The 18193-nt window shown below is 65.0% G+C and overlaps 2 protein-coding genes across 6 annotated transcripts in view; both read left to right on the top strand.

The window, feature by feature from the left end:
- The window catches only part of CCDC13 (coiled-coil domain containing 13), a 39112-nt gene extending 35691 nt beyond the window's left edge, over positions 1-3421 (top strand). For 2 of the 3 annotated variants that reach the window (XM_028518828.2, XM_036030460.1), the window contains 3 exons: positions 951-1105; positions 2335-2449; positions 3001-3421. In XM_028518828.2, coding sequence (XP_028374629.1) covers positions 951-1105; positions 2335-2449; positions 3001-3160 — 430 coding nt within the window. In that variant the 3' untranslated portion in view covers positions 3161-3421. The remainder of the gene's footprint in view (positions 1-950; positions 1106-2334; positions 2450-3000) is intronic. The other variant, XM_036030461.1, reaches the window with a different exon arrangement.
- Positions 3422-8849: 5428 nt separating this feature from the next.
- HHATL (hedgehog acyltransferase like) lies at positions 8850-18102 on the top strand. 3 transcript variants are annotated; one of them, XM_028518714.2, is made up of 12 exons: positions 8850-9135; positions 10782-10899; positions 11284-11351; positions 11835-11948; positions 12081-12275; positions 12636-12845; positions 13234-13405; positions 13803-13947; positions 14057-14092; positions 16970-17171; positions 17526-17667; positions 17877-18102. In XM_028518714.2, exons 2-12 carry the CDS (start codon positions 10794-10796, stop codon positions 17999-18001), a joined length of 1515 nt encoding a protein of 504 aa, XP_028374515.1. In that variant the 5' UTR covers positions 8850-9135; positions 10782-10793; the 3' UTR covers positions 18002-18102. The 3 variants fall into 3 exon arrangements, with proteins under 3 accessions (XP_028374515.1, XP_035886357.1, XP_035886356.1); XM_036030463.1 differs by having other exon boundaries at positions 8872-9097; XM_036030464.1 differs by lacking the exon at positions 12081-12275 and having other exon boundaries at positions 8871-9135.
- The last annotated feature ends 91 nt before the right edge of the window (positions 18103-18193 follow it).

Genomic DNA, 18193 nt, shown 5'->3' on the forward strand with positions numbered 1-18193 from the left:
TAACATAGGAGGATTATCTCAGATTACTGGGTGGGCCCAGTGTAATCGCTTGAGCCCTTAAAAGCAAAGAAAGACATTTCTCCCGTGGGGCTCTGTCAGGGAGATGCTGGGAAGCCAGAGAGATTCGCAGCACGAGAAGGGCCCCTGCCTGGCTGGGACCACCGAGGGACCGAGCAGCCTCTGAAAGGTGACAGTGACCCTGCCAACAAGCAGCAGGAAATGGGGAACTCCATCCTCCGACCGGAGCCGAATTCCGCCAACGACCGGATGGGCCTGGAAGTGGGTTCTGCCCTGGAAACTCCAGGTGGGAGCCCAGGTCAGCGAGCATCTGGACATGGCTTGAGGAGCCTGGGGCAGAGACCCCACCAGGACCAGCTGGACCCTCCGACTGAGAGGCCTGAATGACCATAAATCTGTGCCACCGTAAGCTGTTGTGTTGTTTGCGGTCATCTGTCACGGCAGCAGCAGAAACCAATACTCCACCTCCTGTGAATTCAGCCCCCCCAAAACGGTCATGTAACCACACTGTGGGGTGGAGAGGTGGTTCCGTTGGGTAAGGGGCGAGCATTCCTGTTGCACGGCGGGAGGTCAGAGGGTTCTGTAAGCCTTCAGAGTAGCAGCACAGCATCCGTGGAAGCGAGGCAGAGCACAGCCCCGGCGGCAGCCGAAAGTGCTGGAAGTGGTTGCCTCTGGCGAGCAGGAACTGGGAGTGAGGAGGAGAGGGGGCCGGGCAGGTGTTCTCATCTTAAGCCCCGGAGAGTGGTGGGATTTTTAAATGCGCGTTCCTGTGGGGATACGTCACTGCGACAGACGTGGAGAAGAGCAGCTGCCACCGCCACCGTGTGAGACGTGCACCCCTTTGAGAGCCGGAGCGGGTGGGCGGGATGGGGGGGGGGCTGCACAGCCTGCCGGCACCTGTGGCAGCCCCTCGCATGTCCTCCGGTCCCCAGGGTGGAGGAGAGCGACGGCAAGCTTCTGGCGTCAGAGCGGAAGCTGCAGGAGGAGCGGCAGCGCGCCGTGGTGCTGGAGCAGCACGTGGAGAAGATGCGCCTGGAGCCCGGGCGGGCGGCGGGCTCTCAGAGAGCCACTTCCCGCAGCAAAGCAGGTGGGGCTGGCCAGGGGCCCCAGGGGCAGTGGCGGGAAGCTCCCTGTAGGAGGGCGTGGGAAGCAGGGGCCTCCGTCAGGGTGGGGCTCTGCCTGCCCCTGCTGCTGTGTGTCCTCCCCCCCACCACCCCTCCTCCCGCCTCCCAGCCTCCCAGATCCAGGAGCCCCAGGGCGCCACGGCCCCAGGTGTCCCTAGCCCAGCTCACCTGCGAGCCCTTAGCATAAGGTGGCAGGGCCCTCACTGAATGTCCTCAGCTACCACCCCCCGCCCCCATCCCGGCCCTCAACCCTCTGCCCCAGCTGACTTTGGTCGTGGGGCAAAGCAGGTCGCTGGGGAGGCTGCAGCAGCTACCGGCAGGGCAATCCCTTGCTGCCTCCCACGGCCGCTGCCATCGTCATCGTAAGCGGTGCTGGAGGGGCCTCTCCACAGGCCTGGGGACCTGGGCTGCTCTGTCGTGTGCACCACTGTCCTCGACATTCAGCTTCCGTCTCATGGTCTACGGTGGCTGCTTCAGCTACCCCGCCGGCAGCTGGAAGGGGACGACCCACTCCCTGCCTGTTAAGGCAGGACCCCTAAGGTGGCCTGTGTCGCCTCTGCCCTCCGCGCCTCGGCCAGGTCCCAGGCCCACGACCACACCCAGCTGCGGAGTGGGGCTCGTTGTCCTAAATGAAATGGTCTGTTGCTCGGACACAGTGGTCCTCAAAGGACAGTCGCCGGGCCAGCAGCATTAGCGTCTCGTGGGGCTGGGGCGTGGGATGCCGGAGCCAGAAGCCGTTCTGGGGCGGCTGACCCCCAGGGAGGGGGATCTCCAGTGTGGAGGGGCGGGGCCTGCCACCCTCCAGGCTCTCCTGTGGGGGTGCTGCCCTGCCTCCCAGCACCCCAGGACTTCCCCTCCCTGCCCCACTCAGGGACACTCAGGCCTTTGTTCCCGGCCCAGATCACATCACACCGTGAGACAAGGGGGGGTGTGGTCCCCTTCTCCCTTCTCTCACCAGCAGGCCCAGGGCTCACGGGGGCCTTCCGGGGGCTGCTGCGAATCCAGGCCGAGGGAGGTCCTGGGGCTTAGCCCTGTTGGCCCTCCTGGGCCCTCAGGAACACGTCCCCAGGGGTGGGGGGGCCTCCAGGCCTTAGGCTCACCCCCTGCCGAGCAGCCAGGCCCCCCGACCCGGGAGAGCCGACCCCTGGCAGGAGAGACAGGGGTCCCAGACAATGATGCCGCTGCCCCACAGGTCTGCCCGGCGCCAACACCAGGCACAACCCGAACGGGAGCGAGAGGAAAGACCCCTCTTCCAGCCAGCTCTCCAGCATGCCCGTGGAGTCCCAGATGGAGGAGCTGACCACCAGGTGCTCCCTGTCCTGTCCCCCTGCGGGTGGCGTGGTCTGGGGGGAGGTGCTTCGACGGGCAGAAGGACCCAGGCCCTCCCCGTTGACTTCCCTCTGCCCAGAAGGCTGGCCCCGCTGGGCCGTGGCTGGGAGCCCTGTAACTCAGCGACTGGCCCTCAGGAGGCAGACAGACTCAGCCATGACCCCGATAACCCCGCAGTCCTAGAAGAAGTTTTACTACGCATGGGTTGCCAAACCCGCCTTTTCACTCCGCTAAACCTTTCAAGGTCAAATGCAATGATGGGAGAGGAAGGAGGGGAAACCTTTCCAAATGAATACTATCCTTGGGGCAGCCAACATTTTGGGGAGCTACCTGGTACCAGGCCCAGGGCTGCGGGTGGGCGCAGAGAGGAGCCTCACGTGGAATTCTCCCGAGGGTCCTTGGGGAGGAGGGGACGGGGCAGAGAGAACCTGCACCCGAGGAGCAGCCGTGCTGGCAGCCCCACCCCGGGGTCCCGGGCACGCACGCACGCCAGCTCGGGCTCACCGAGCCCTCTCCCCGTGCGGTGCAGGCTGGCCATCCAGGCGGAGGAGAACGAAACGCTGAGGGCCGCCCTGGGCAGCGCCCTGCGGGGAAAGGAGGAGGACTTCCGGATGTACCACGAGACCCTGGCCCAGGTGAAAAGCATCTTCCTGCAGGCCCTGCGGCAGCAGAAGGCGGACAAACACTAGGACAGCGGCCCAGTGTCACCCTGGCCAGAGGGGGCGGCCACCTCGGCCCCTGCTCCTGGAACAGGCTCTCCAAGGTGACAGAGCCGACCCACAGGCCAGGGGCGCAAAGCAGAAGCCCCGGTGGAGCCCTGGGGGAGCCCCTGGGCGGATGAGGCTGCGGCAGGGAGACGCCCCCTGAAGCTGCTCAGCAGCAGCAGCAGCTCACGTCTGCGACAGCAAGCTGGCCGCGGACGGGTGCTGTCTCTCGGGCAGGGCTCATGTGGCGCCACTGCGTGCCCACATGACTTCCTCTGCCCAGGAGAGCCGTCCTGCTCCGGGCTGGGGACATCCCCCGGACCACTCAGCCCCGCACACCCCTCCCCCGGGCACGCCTGAAGCCCCACGGCTCCATCTGAGGCCATTCACGCCCTCTGCCAACCCAGGGGGCACAGCACTCCCAGCTGCCTTGCGGCCCACTCCTCAGGACTCTGCCTCAGGTGCAAACCCTTGAACTTGTAATAATAACGATTATTTTCATAATCGCCGCAGCTCCCAGTGAGTGAGCATCGAATCTGAGCCCATCTAGTCCTCTCGTGACCCAGGGGATCATCACCATATTTTACACGTGGGGAAACTGAGGCTCACGGGAAGAAGCAGAGCCTGCCCGACCCCAAAGCAGGGTCCTCCCGTGGAGCAGAGTCACTGGGGCGGCTGGGCAGGTCCACCCCCAACAGCGGCTCCAAGAGGCCCCTCCACTTGCTTCCAAAGGCTGCAGCGGGAGGCTGCTGGTGGCAGAGGCTGGAGGTGGGGCTGGGCTGGACCTTTGGGCAGGAGCCCAGGTGAAGGCACGGTGCCCCTCCCTCGCCGCAGCATGGTCGGGCGGGGGGTGGGCACTGCCTCGGGGGAGCCCCCAGCCCAGCCCAGACATCGCAGCCCCACCTATGCCCACGCAGGGATGCAGACATGCAGACAGGCCCAGGCTTGGGAGCACCGGCTGCCCGCGTGCACACGCAGACCCACAGACGGGCTGTGGCCCCTCCACGTGGGCCTGTGTGCCCGCCGGCGTGGTGTGGGTGCGGACGCCCATTCCCACACTCAGAGACTAGGCCCCGTGTCACTCGGCTGTGACTCTCAAACTTGGGGGCACAGACTCTGAAAGCACCCGTCCCTGGGGGCAGGCCCCTAGGGACTCCTGGGACCCTATCTGCTCGGGTCCCTCCTCAGGGACACAGCTGTGGAGAGAGTCTGTGCTGCCCCCCCAGTCCGGGAGCCCCGACCTAGCACGGGGTGACACAGGGTGTCAGGACGAAGAGGCGATTCTGCTGGGCCCTGAGGGTCCCTGGAGGGGAGAAGCCTTTCCCTGATCCCTTGTGAGGGGGGATGGTGGGACAGGGTAGGCAGTGGGAGGCCTAGTCCCGGGACGGGCAGTGTGACACCAGCCAAGGGCCACATGCAGAGCCAGAACGCCAGGCTGGGGGGCTGGGACCTTCACCTGCAGGTGAAGGGGGACCCCAGAGGGACATCTGAGTGTGTGGGGTGCAGACTCCTGGGAGGGAGAAGCAGGCATGGGACCAGCCGTCCTTCCTCGGGGATGGACGGAGCGGCAGGGCCAACTCAGGGGGGCGCGGGGTGGCAGGCCTCACACCCTGGCCACTCAAGGGTGGTTCTGCTGCCCTTCCTGGCTCCGGTCTGGGTCTGAGCAAGGAGGGGGCATCCGGTCCTGGGGCCTGAACAGGTAGAGGTGCGTGGGGCGAGTCTCTCCCCACTCACCGACTTTGTGGCCTTGCCTCCCTGAGCCTCCAAGTCCTCTGTAAAGTGGGGGGAGGGGGGCCAGTGACGGAGCCCTGTCCCGGGGCTGCTGTGTGGGAATAACTCAGAGACGTTCCACGGACTGTTGGCCTGCGGTTTACCTGTGTACGAGGGACAGGCATCAGTAAATGGATTCCGGTCCGCAGAGATAAAACAGGATGTACAGGAGGGAGAAAGGGGGAGCTTGCAGCCAGGCATGGCGAATGAGTCTAGTTCGCACATCCGGTGGGACACCAATTCCCCGGCATCTTGCAGAGCTCCGACCGGGCGTTCAGTCCTTGCTTGGGCCAGAGGCGTGTGGAAAGACAATTGCTTCCATCTCGAGGTCCTAAGAGCGGCCTTGGAGGTGTGGCCAGGAAGCTGTGGGCCAGGGGTCCCTGTGGCGCCTGCTGGCACCTGCCATCAGCACCCCAGGCTAGTGACACCAGGCCTGTGCCAGGTCCCATCACGCTGTCTCCTCAGGAGCCACTGAGTCAGAAAGGGTCAAGTGCTGGAAGGGCAGCTGGCACACAGGACGTGCTCATACTTGATGCACACGAGCCTCTGTCAGTTCAACAAATCCAGCAGCTCCTCTGCACCAGGCACGGGGGTCTGGGGGAGGCAGACTCGGTCCCTGAGCTCCGTGAAGACCCAGGCCACCACACCCTGAGACGGCCAGGCCGCAGGGCCAGTGCGTGCCGGCCGGCCACACACCAGCCTCTCGGTGACCAGACTTGCTGCCGCTCTCCAGGAGCCCCTGCTGCAGTCAGAGAGCCTGGGGAGCCCAGGGCCCTGGTGGGGCCGGGAGCCGGAGGACACAGGTGGGGGAGGGAGGGAGGGAGGGAAGTGCAAAGCCAGGACTCTGCCCCTCAGAGGCCCCACCTGCCCCGCTCCCTCCTGTGCTCAGCCCAGCGCTAGATTGGGGGTGGGGCTCTCCATAGCTCCTTGAGGTGTGAGAGGGGGAGGGGGGAAGGGAGCTGGATGTTTAAGGGAAGGAGGGGTTGTCAAAGGGGCCAAGGACTGGGACCCTGAAGGATTTGACCCAGGTGGGCCAGGTGGGGAGTGGGGCAGCCTGGTCTGTCCAGGTTAATGCCACCTGTCCCTAGGACCCTGAGGCCTCCAGCAAGTGGGCAGCAGCCTGGACTTGGCCTTTCCCAGGGGGGAGCACCCCGCCCAGAACCACTGGGCGGCAGGGGGAGGGGCGAGGACAATCAAAGAGGCCTCACGTGAGGGCGCTCCTTGGCTGCACCCCAGGCCGGGGCCCAGGGCCTGGGTGCTCAGGTTCCTGCACCGACAGGTGAGACCTGGCTGAGCCACGGGTGTGGCTTGGCCTACTGTCCCCACGGGGGCCTCCAGGGCACCACAGCTGAGCTAGACGAGACCGCGGTGGGGCTCAGGCTGATTCAAGCCCCGAACATCCCACTGCCCCCAGGTCTCTCCTCTGGGCTCCACGCCTGGGCCGGCCTATCCCCTCCATCCCTTCCCCCAGCCAGCCCGCCTCTGCCCGCCCAACCTGTCCTCTCCTCTGCCCGCCCAGCCCCTCTTCACACAGGCCGTCTCAGGCCCTGAGCCTCATGGGTACACACCTAGAACACACATTACACATGCTGTACACACCCACCACATGCTGTAGGCAACATACAACACAACACATGCACACAGACCCATGCGCCAACAAAAACACAGCCAACATACTTCCCCTGTTGTTGCTTCCCTCTGTAGCAACAACAATAACCCTGAGGGTGACAAGGAGCTCAGCCCACCGCGTCCTGCCCAGCAGCTCTGGTGGCTGCAGGTGCTGGTGTGGTCTCACCCCGGCCAGCTTCCTGCCCCTCACTTCGTGGTCTGGCCACAGTGGGCACTCTCCTCCCACCACCCCTCACTCGGGGGGCAGCCGGCCTGGGCCCCCCAGCCCTCCACCTGCCTGCCATCCCCCACGTGCCTAGCTCCCTGCAGACCCCGCTGTGAGGGGGGTCTCCGGTGAGCACGTACTGTGTGTGAGTCCTGCCTCTCTCTTTTTTAAAGATTTTATTTATTTATTTTTAGAGAGAGGGGAAGGGAGGGAGAAAAAGGGAGAGAAGCATCAGTGTAAGAGAGAACCATTGATCAGTTGCCTCCTGTAAGTGCCCTGACCAGGTACTGAACCCTCAACCCAGGCATGTGCCCTGATGGGGAATCGAACCAGCGACCTTTCACTTTGCAGGATGCTGCCCAACCCACTGAGCCACACCTGCCAGGGCTGCCCTCCCTGTGAGCAGTTCAGTGAGCCAAGCCCCTGTCCTGGAGGGAGCCATCGAGCCCCTCAGGAGCCCAGTATGGTCAGGGCCAGAAGTCCGCCCGTTTACAGGTGAGGAGCTGAAGCTCCGGAAAGTGCTCACACCAGCGAGGTGCAGCTTGGGTCCAAGGGAACAGGCTGGACCCACGTGCTTCCCTGGGGAGCCAAACTGCCCACCTGCTTCCCTGAGCCACCCTCTCACAGGACGCCAGGTCGGGCTGCTGGCGGGCCGGCTCCCCACGCAGCCGCTGCCACGTCCGTTTCCTTCTCTCTCCACTGGGGCTGAAGGCAACGCCTTCCCCACGGGTTGTGGTGAACTTGAAGCGTTGGTCCGTGGACGGGCTCAGAACAGCACCGAGCTACCGGGATGAACTGGCTCCCAACCACCGCTGACGCTCTCAGGACGCTGCTCCGGTGGTTCCCCACCCCCGTCCAGGAACCCTCCCTAATTCCCATAGCACCCCTCCCAGGTGCTGGCCTCCTCTAGTGCCCAGGACCCCGGCCGCAGGCCTCTGCCGACCCCCGAGCTGTGCAATGACCGCTCCGAGTTCACCCCTCTCTGGATCGGGGACTATGGGGCTGGCCTCCTGTCGCTGCAGGGACTGTGCACTGGGGTCTCTTGGCTTCTTGCTCTGGGCCAGCGTGTCTGCGTGCTTGCAGGGAAGCTCCCTGCCTAAAGGTGCAGCGGGTGGGTCTGGGCCTCTCTCCCCTTCCCACGCCTTGCTCAGGTCCTCTGAGTGCCCCTGCTGGGGCTGGGGGTGGGGGCAGCCCCTCTGAGCCCGTGGCCTGGCTGGGACCAGCAGCAGCAGCAGCTCCGGCACCTGCCCTGTGACTGCAGTCACGCTTCCAGCCCCGGACCCCAGAGCTTGGCCTGGCACACACACGCGTGAGCACTTCCCCCGTGGGCTCTGAGGCTCTCATCCCCACGGGGGATAATCAGAAGTTCCTGTCCTTGGGGCAGCCCCATCAGTGGGCTGCGCTGAGGCTTCGGCTGCCCCTGCCCAGAGTGAGGGCCCTGGCCCCCACCTCACTCCTGCCTCTGAGGAGTCCCAGCTGCTTAGGGACATTGCTATCTGCCTCCACCCTGCCATCGAGAGGATGCCAGCCACCCCAAACACCCACTCAAGCCTGGCCAGGTGGCTCTGCTAGCACCCCTCCATCCGGGCAGCTCCCCACGGGACAGGGCTGGAGCACGGGGGTCCCTTGACCACCTGTCTCGTGCCAGTTTGAATCCCACTAGGCAAGGTAGTCCTCCCCCGGGCCTGACACCTGGCCAGCCAGGACTCTCGGCCTGATGAAATGGACCAGGGCAGGGCAAGATGGTCTGCCCTGGGTCAGCCCTTGGGAGTGCCCTTGTAAAGGTGCGGGCTGGGGTTCACGGGGCTGAGCGTGAAAGTGTGTGTGTGTGTGTGTGTGTGAGAGAGAGAGAGAGAGAGAGAGTGTGTATGTGGTGCGGGCAGGCATCACAAGCCCGGAGAGACTAGCAGGGGCCACCTGGAAGGCTTCCTGGAGGAGGGGAGTCCAGGCTAGCAGTGAGAGGGAGGCACAGGGGAGGCAGGCTGAAGTGAGGCCCGGTGTCGCTGTCCGAGCCACCGGCCACCCCCTCCCCTCCTCCCTCCTCCCCCCTCCCCCCGCTGAGATCCTCCCTGCGGCTGGCTCCCCGTGGCCGGCAGCTCTGCAGCACTCGGCTCCGCTCCACGCTCCACTCCGCTCAGCTGCGCTCCAGGAAGGCCACCTCCTCCCTGCCCTCCTCCTCCCCATCTCCCGCTGTCACCACTCACCTCTCACAGCCTTGAGGGGGTGGGGACCCCAGGGCTGGACCCACTCCACCCTGGCCCCAGAGTCTGGCTGGTCGGACGGACAGACGGTCGGACGCAGGACCCCGGAGCCCTGAGGTGGGCGGTGTGCCAGGGTCCCTCACAGCCTCCTCAAGGTCAGTGCCAGGCGGGGGTGCAGCCACTGTGGGGTCCTTGAGACCTTCAGAGCCCACCCCAGGCTCCTCGTCTCAGACCTCAGGTCCCAAAGTGGGCTCTGCCCCAGGTGTACCTAAGGCAGGCAGGGTCAGGGGATGGGGGGGACCTGTGTGTCCACCAGCTGGCCCAGGGCTGGGGGTCTACTGGGGGAGGTCCCAGGCTGGGGACCAGCCCTGGCCCCGCTCACGGAGGAGGCCTCAGTGTGGACACCACGCTCGGGCCATGGGGAGCTAAAATTGGAAAGTGGCGAGTGGGAGGCAGCTGACAAAGCTATTTCGCGGGCTCTTCACCGTGCTCCGGTTTCAAGCTCCTGCTCCATTAACCTGATCCTCGGGGCCTCCCTACCCCCACCGCCGACAAGCCGGCGGCCCGGCCCTCCGGCCGGCCCTGCAGAAGCCAGGCCCGCGGCCCCCGGCGTGGGAAGGGGCAGCAGTGGTTGGTCGTCTCTTATCTGTGACTCCGGAGGGGATCCCTGAGAACACTCCGTCCTGTCCCGGGTCCCGGTTTGACTGTGTGACCTTGACAGGTCCCTGCGTCTCTCAGGTCCCTGGCCCCTCCATCTGCGTGAGAGGGACAGTGCCGACCTACCTGCAGCTGTTTTCCGGCTAGGTGAGGGACATTTGGGAGGGGTCTGGGGAGGGGGCGACAGAGCAGTGCCTGCTACCTTTTGGCTCAGCCCAGCCTCAGAGGGTGCCAAGACACGTTCCTGCCTTCGATTTGGGTGCTAAGCCCGTCACCCAAGGGACCCCTGGGAAGGTCAAGCTGGAGTCAGACAGGAAGGGAATCGGTGCTAGCTGAGATGGCCCCGCAGAACTCCTGGGGACTACGGAGGCTCTGCTGGAAGGGAGTGGCTGGACTCACCCTGGGCCCGAGACCGGTCAGCACCTTGGACAGCGGCCAGCACCCGCCTGGTGCCTGCCTGGCCCCACTCCCGCTTCCCCAGGGCAGCTCTTCAAATAGCACAGCCCCCAGCCGGCATCCAGGGCCTGCACACACACAGAGCGCTGAGAGAGAGTGGCCTGGGGCGGCCACCGACACAGGCAGGGCCCAGGGGCAGGGCAGGCTGGGGCTCAAGGGCTGGTTGGGGCTACGGGGGTCAGTGAGAGGCTGGAGGCTTGGTGCTGGGGGCCGGCCCTGGGGAGGTCACAGAAAGGGTAGCTCAGGAGGGTACGGAAGTCAGAGGAGGGGGCGGGGCTTCGTTCGGCACCCAGGGGATCCGGGGGGCCAGAAACAAAGTGCGGTGATGCCGATGGGGATCCTCCACGTGAAGGGCGTCCGAGGCCTTGGCAGGGGCGGTTTGAGCACAGGGTGGGGACCAGCCACCTGCCAGGTGTGGGGAGTAACCGCAGGTGAGGAAGGCAGGCTGAGGGTGGAGGCTTTGCTTTCCGGGTGTCAGCGGGACAGGCGGGAGCCAGGGCAGCGGCCGGGATGACCGGAGGCCTGAGAGGAGTCGGGGCAGGGGCAGGAGGATGACGGCATGAGACCCCCAAGGGGCAAGGGGGCAGTCTCAAGAATGGGGTCCTCCCCACCTCAGTGGGGACCCTAAGGTAGGGGGCTAGGCAGGGCTGGGGGTCAGCGGTGCCCTCACCCAGTCCGTCTCCCCCAGCCCTTCCAGGCGATGGGCGTCAAGACGGCACTGCCGGCGGCGGAGCTGGGCCTGTACTCTCTGGTGCTGAGCGGCGCCCTGGCCTACGCTGGCCAGGGTCTGCTCGAGGCTTCGCAAGGTAACAGCTGGGGCCCAGGGCAAGGGAGCGGGCCTCTTCTCCTCCTGGGCCCTCGGGGTCCCAACAGCCAGCAAGGCCAGAGACTTAGAGGTTCCAGGCCCAGGGTACGCCCTCGGCCCTGGGGGCTGGGCTGAGCCAGGTACAGGCACAGGGAGGCACCTGCAGAGGCTTGACAGGGACCTGGACACAGAGCCAGAGAGAGAGAGAGACAGAGAGACAGACTCAGACACTCAGGGAGACCCAGGCCCAGACACACAGGGAGACCCAGAGGGAAGCAGGGGCAGAGGGAGGCTCAGGCTTCCCAGGGAAGGGGCAGCCCTTGCAGGGGCAGGCATGGCCGCGGGGAGGAGGTCCTTCCCCTGAGGCCCGCACGCTCTGTTCCAGATGGGGCCCACAGGAAGGCCTTCCGGGAGTCTGTGCGGCCGGGCTGGGAGTACATTGGTCGGAAGATGGTAGGTCCTCTACGCCCCGGGGCCCCTGACTAGGGTGCCTGACCCCTGGCACATTTCTCTGGCCCCAAACCCTTCCTGACTCCCCCGCATTCCAGATGTTCAGAGGGCTCCCAATGGGGAGGGTCTCTGCCTTGAGCCCCTCCTGCCCAGCCCCTGCCCATTTAGGAAATAAATCAGGACGTGCCTTAGCAGCGGCCTCCAGCACCGTCCTTCCCAGGAACAATGCGATCACGCTGGGGTGTCAGGCAACGTGCGGGGAGAGGGGAGCTTTGAGGGGCCGGGCAGCCCACACGGTGCCCCTCACTCCTCTCTGTCTCCCTGCCTGGTACTCCCCTCAGGGGGCAAGGCAGGGCCCTCCAGCCTTGGCTCTGCTCTAATGTGTGAGAAGAACACGGGGGCTGGGACAGTGCTGGGACTCTGACCTGCCCGGGGCCGGCCCGCCCCGCCCCTCTGCCCCACCCTAACCTGCCCGGCCCGCCCCAGGACGTGGCTGACTTCGAGTGGGTGATGTGGTTCACCTCCTTCCGCAACGTCATCCTCTTCGCCCTCTCCGGACACGTGCTGTTCGCTAAACTCTGCACCATGGTGGCCCCCCAGGTGAGCATGACCTGAGCCTCCCCAGCCTCCCCCACCAGCCCCTCCTCGGCCACAGGGGTGGTGGGAAACCCATGCTAGGGTCCCAGCCCCAGGGGTATGGCCAGGGCGACGCAGCCTTCTCCCTGCCCACAGCTCCGCTCCTGGATGTACGCCGTGTACGGGGCCCTGGCTGTGGCGGGCACCATGGGCCCTTGGTACCTGCTGCTGCTGCTCGGCCACTGCGTCAGCCTCTATGTGGCCTCGCTCCTGGGTCAGCCCTGGCTCTGCCTGGGTCTCGGCATGGTCAGCCTTGCCTCCTTCAAGCTGGACCCCCTCATCTCCTGGCAGGTGCGCAGCAGGGAGAGCCAGGAGTGGCGGGTGCAGGGACAGGACCCCAAACCTTTCCCTCATCCAAAGCCCTTACCTCCCAAGTCTTCCCAAGCTGTCCCTCCACTTTCCCAGCTGTCTCCAAGCCTCTGAGTTTGGAGTATGCCTTGCCTGCAAGGAGATCACCTCCACCAAGGCAGGGGCGTGTCTAGCTCATTCCCTGCTCTATCCCCAGCACGTAACATAAACTGGCCCTGAGCGGCCCGTGTTGACCTGCAGGGAGAAGGGACAGCACCAGGCGGGGCCCCAGGGGCAAGCTGGGTGGGCTTCCCACAGACAAGGGGCACCTGGTGAGCCGGCGGCCTGTTCTCTCCCATCCAGAACGGGTTTGTAACGGGCACTTTTGATCTTCAAGAGGTGCTGTTCCAAGGGGGCAGCGGTTTCACGGTGCTGCGTTGCACCAGCTTCGCGCTGGAGAGCTGTGCCCACCCTGACCGCCGCTACTCCCTCGCCGACCTGCTCAAGTACAACTTCTACCTGCCCTTCTTCTTCTTCGGGCCCATCATGACCTTTGATCGCTTCCACGCCCAGGTGAGGGGACACTCCGTGGGCTCCCGGAGCGGGGCTGGCTCTCCCTCTTCAGACCTATCAGCGGCTCCCGGCCGCTGGTAGGATGCCCAGGGCAGGCCATGTCCCCATCCTCAGGCATGGCTCCCCTCCTCAGACCCCAGGACTGGGCCACACGCATTTCCCCCGGGGTCGGGGATCACAGGGTGGAGACCTATCTCCTCCCTCAGACGGGGCCCACCTCCTGCTCAATGGGGCTCCCGGGACAGGACTGGGTCTTCCCCCCAAGGCAGGGACCCCCCTGGAGTGCTCCCACCCTCAGGCAGGGCTGCCAGGGCGGAGCCACGTCGCCCTCACCCCCAGACTCCCAAGCGGTCGGTGACTCCCCGCGGGGACACTTGGCCTCCCCCAGGTGAGCCAGGTGGAGCCGGTGAGGCGCGAGGGCGAGCTGTGGCACATCCGGGCGCAGGCGGGCCTCAGCGTGGTGGCCATCCTGGCTGTGGACATCTTCTTCCACTTCTTCTACATCCTCACCATCCCCAGCGACCTCAAGTTCGCCAGCCGCCTGCCGGACAGTGCCCTCGGTGGGTGCCCAGGGGCCCCGGCAAGGGGTGGGGCTCCATGCCACCACGGTGTCACTGCTGGGGACACTGACCCCTCAAGGGGCACAGCCCCTACCTGAGAGCAGGAGCAGGGACTTCTTTGAAATGTGTGGGTCTTCTTCTATCTGTCCCTCGAGGCCACACACAAGGGACGGAGCCCTTGCCGCCTCACTGGGGCCTCGGGCTAATCTCCACAGCGGGACGGGGTCTCCCTGGGATGGCCGGGGCCCAGGAAGTAGGGGGAGGTCTGGGCAGCGGGACCTTCCCTGGACCTGGGAAGGTCCTGTCGGAAGTGGGGGGCAGCCCACCTAGGTCTGGGTGTCTGCGGTGGGGAGGCCGCCGCAACGCCCCCGGGGCCGTGACAACACGCTGTCCCCAGCTGGCCTCGCCTACTCAAACCTGGTGTACGACTGGGTGAAGGCGGCTGTCCTCTTCGGTGTCGTCAACACGGTGGCGCGCCTGGACCACCTGGACCCGCCCCAGCCGCCCAAGTGCATCACAGCGCTCTACGTCTTCGCGGAAACGTGAGTGCGGGCAGCGGGGCCCCGCCCCGCCCCACCCGGGGGCCCTCCCCCTGCGTCCCCGGGAGCCCGGCTCCTGGTTGGCTCACACGCCGCCGCCCTCCTCCTGCAGGCACTTTGACCGAGGCATCAACGACTGGCTTTGCAAGTGAGTTGGGGCGGGCAGGCGCGGAGGCGAGGGGGCGGGGTGAGGGTGGAGGGGCGGGGGGAATAGCCCTGGGGCACGTGTTTGCTTGGGCGGTGCCGAGGTTGGTCCACGTTTTGAAAGACCGCCCCCCCCCCCCCCGCCCCGCCACCGCTCCACCAGAGGAAGCAGGGAGCGGGGTGAGGCGGTCCTGGCCCAGGTCTAGGTGAAAGAGAGGGTTGGGGTTGGGCGGGGCCCTGGGCATGAGAGGAACAGTCGAGCAGAGTGACACAGCAGGCAGCCCGGGCGGGACCTGGCGCAGCATCGCAGGTATCCGGAGGGAGAGGGAGATGGCTCCCGGGTTCCTGCCTACAGCCTGGGAGGACGGACGGGCGCTTTCCAGAAAGGGGGCTCTGTGTGAGCCGTGTCTGGTTGGAGCCTGGCAGCAGGCTCTGGGAGGCGGTTCGGCGAAGTCTGGGGGGCAGATGGAACTCCGAGCTTACAGGGGTGGGCGGCCCTTGGGCCCTAAGTGCCCCAAGGAGAGACGAGTCCCAAGGAGAGAGGATAGAGAAGAGAAACGCAGGGGCAGCCGGGAGTGGGCCTGGAAGAACTCTGGACGTGGTGTGGGGTTGGGGCAGGGGGAACAGAAGAACAGGTAGAAAGGACTGAATGGAGTGGTCGTGGGGCAGGGGACAAGGCAAGGCCAGTGTGACATCCCGGGACTAAGAGAAGCCCACCCAGGTCTGGTGGGGGCCACAGGGTCAGGGGCTGCCAGGGTCAAGGAAGCTAGAGACCGGGCGTTAGTGTTGGTGGCGGTTATTCAGCCTTTCCCGGAGAGCGGCGGCAGGCGAGGAGTGGGGAGAAACTGAGGAACTGCGGGGGGTTCTGCAGCGGACGGCTCCTGGAGGGAGCCTGGTGCTGAAGGGGAAGACGGAGGGGTGGCTGAAGGGGACAGACAAGAAACAGCGGTCCGGCTTCGGTGCGGGGTGGGCGGAGTTACTACACAGAGAGGAAGAGGCTGGGACGCAGGACCGAGGGCTGCTGCACAGAGTGAGGTCCCTGAGGAGGCAGAAGGAGCCGGAGCCGGGGAGGAGGAGGAAGAGAAGCCGGCGTGCTGCGGACGCGGGGCTGGCTCGGGGGGGAGGGCGAGGGGTCCCACCTGAAGGCTCTGGCGTGCCCCATGAAGTGAGAGTCAAGGTCATCCGCTGAGAGACGCAGGGTTGGGGGCCTGGAGGGCGGTGGCATCTGTGTGTCCTCCGCCCTCCTGCTTAGACACCCCCCCCCCCCCCGACACCCACTCATACTGGGCACCGAGAGATGAGGGTCCTCTGCAGAGCACGGAGAAGCTGCCTGGAGAAAACCGGGCATTCAGAGCCCACACGGGTTGGAGGTAGTGGATTTGTGTGGAGGTGCGGGTTTCCCCATCAGCGCTCAGCTTCCTGGGTGCAGGTGAGGAGGAAGTGGGGGGCTGGCCTCTCCCAGATGGGTGAGAAATACAGGGTTTTAGGTTCGCTGTAACAGTGACTCAGGGGTCAGGAGATGAGGAAGGGTGGGTGTTCATGAGATGGGAGCGCTGGAACTGGGGGGCCAAGCCAGGAGCGGCTGGGCAGAGCACTGGAACGAGTGAAATTTCAGATGGCGACCAAGTTGGGGTGTGGCCACGGGAGTGGGTGGCTGAGGTGGAGTGGGAAAGAAACCGTTGGCAACGAGGGGCTCACGGGCGTTACCCAGTGGGTCTCCTACTGAATTTATCTAACCAATGTTTTTGAAGCACCTACTATGTGCCAGGCACTGTTCTGGGCACTGGGGATACAGTCGTGAACACGGCAAAGTCCCCGAACTCATGGGGCTTTCAGTCGAGTGGGGAGAAACACACCACACACAGGCAAACAAGCACATGCACGACTTTAGAGAGTGGCCAGCGTTATGAGAAAAACAGAACAGCATCATGGGTAGAAGCCGGCCGCAGGGTCTGGGCAGAACTCCAGGAGACACTATTTGAATGGAGACATGGGCTAAGGGGATCTGGCGAACATAATTCAAGATAGAGGGGAAAAAAATGCACAGGTCTCGAGGCAGGAACCTGCTGCATCTATGAGGGTCAGAATGGCGGGTGATGGCGTCCAGGGGGCAGCAGACGCCAGAGGACACGGAATCTCCTAGCCACGGCACGGAGGTCAAGTTTATTGTAATTACAGTGCAGGGAGGTACCGGGAGAGGGTTTGATGGTGGAAGTGATGTGACCCCAGGCACCCTCTTAGAAGATGCCTCTAGCCGCTGTGTGGGGAACAGAGGGCAGGGGGCGAAGGCAGAGGCAGGGGGACGAGTGAAGAGACCTGGGACAATCTCTGTGCGAGGAGAGGTTGCCTGGACGAGCGTGGCCATGTGGAGGCGGTGAGCCGCGGTCAGGGCTGGGTGGGGCCCTCAGGCTTCACTGGCGGGGATGCGGCTGGAGATGGGAACTGGGAATCCAAGATGGCACTGAGGCCCAATGGATGGTGCTGTCACTGACCGAGACGGGGACGAAGTGGGCTTGGGCAGGGACCGGGGAATCTGTCGTTCAAGGGAAGAGTCTGGGGACAGTTGGGTAGACGAGCCCTGAAGAGACTGGGTTACAGACGCCGATGCCGGGCTCAGCACAGAGACCATTGTCGGAGCTGTGGGTCTGCGGGAGATCACTGGGGGACTGCATGGACACAGCTGGAGGGCAGCTGGAGCTCCAGGCAGAGCGCCTTGCATTCTGATGCTGGGAAGAGGGCGAGACGCCACCCGTGGGTGGGGATGTTGAACGTGCCTGGGTGACTGCGTGGGGGGAGGCTGTCCCTGTTGTGCGTCCTTTGCCTGTGCCCCGCCCACCCCCCCCCCCACTGCCACCGGCCCCTTCTCCCACCTCTCCCGCAGGTACGTGTACGACCACATTGGTGGGGACCACTCTGCCGTGATCCCGGAGCTGGTGGCCACAGTGGCCACCTTTGCCGTCACCACTCTGTGGCTTGGGCCTTGTGAGATTGTCTACCTGTGGTCAATCCTTAACTGCTTTGGCCTCAACTTTGAGCTCTGGGTGCAGAAGCTGGCGGAGCGGGAGCCCCTGGCATGCATCGAGGTGAGCAGAGAGGGGCTGGGCGCTGTTGCTCTCGGAGGGCTTCCAGCCACGCTTGGTCCCCAGTTCAGAACTCTCTCACCACCGCCCGCCCTCCTGGCTGTCAGGACAATGGCTCACCCTGTGGTCATCCGGCCCTCCGTACCGTCTGTGGGGCGTGGCACACCCAGGCCTGGCTATGTTGGTCAGGCACTGCCCTCTCTCCAGACCTCAGTTTCCCCACCTTTAACAATGATGGAGAGCTGACCCGGGACTCTCTGAGACCTCAGGGACCACGTGGGCAAGACCTCTGACCACCCGTGTCCTCTTTCCCCTGGGCCTCTTGCCGCACGGACCATGCATTTCTGGACCGGGCAGGCCTCTCTGTCGGAGCAGATGTCCCGCAGGGTCCGGGCCGTCTTTGGGGCCATGAACTTCTGGGCTATCATCATGTACAACCTCGTAAGCCTGAACAGCCTGGAATTCACAGAGCTGGTTGCCCGGCGCTTGCTACTCACAGGTGAGGGCCAGAGGGGAGGGGATACAGAACGAGCCAGGCAGCATCCAGGAGGGCTGACCTTTTGAAATGTCCCCACAGCCCCCAACTCCCCAGGAACTCAGTAGGGAGGGCTGGTCCAGTGGGATAGGCACGGCAAGGGAAGAGTCACTGATGGGGGGGTGGCATGGGGGGTGGTCTGCCTCAGGCTTCAACGACCTCCTCCTACCCAGGGTTTCCCCAGACCACGCTGGCCGTCCTGTTTGTCACCTACTGTGGTGTTCAGCTGGTGAAGGAGCGAGAGCGGGCCCTGGCGCTGGAGGAGGAGCAGAAAGAGGACAAACTGAAGCCCGAGTAGGTGGGAGGGGGCGGGGGCAGCTCTGCTCAGCTGCTCCGGGGCCCAGGCCAGGCCGGGCCAGATGGGGCCTGAGCGAAAGAATAAAAGACTTTTCTACCACAGTCTGGCTGCTCCCTCCCTGCCCTTTCCCCAGCATCCCCTGGCTCCTCGTCTGTGCCGGGTGGGGAGCCGGGAGTTCTGGGCCTCAGGGAG

The sequence above is a fragment of the Phyllostomus discolor genome, chromosome 7, assembly GCF_004126475.2.
Source record: "Phyllostomus discolor isolate MPI-MPIP mPhyDis1 chromosome 7, mPhyDis1.pri.v3, whole genome shotgun sequence".
In the NCBI taxonomy this organism is placed as follows: domain Eukaryota; kingdom Metazoa; phylum Chordata; class Mammalia; order Chiroptera; family Phyllostomidae; genus Phyllostomus; species Phyllostomus discolor.

Coding starts and splice junctions, on each gene's coding strand:
- HHATL (XM_028518714.2), top strand. CDS start 10,794: ATGGGCGTCAAGACGGCACTGCCGGCGGCGGAGCTGGGCCTGTACTCT. Junction 12,846..13,233: donor TTGATCGCTTCCACGCCCAG/GTGAGGGGACAC, acceptor GGCCTCCCCCAG/GTGAGCCAGGTGGAGCCGGT. Junction 13,948..14,056: donor CTCTACGTCTTCGCGGAAAC/GTGAGTGCGGGC, acceptor CTCCTCCTGCAG/GCACTTTGACCGAGGCATCA.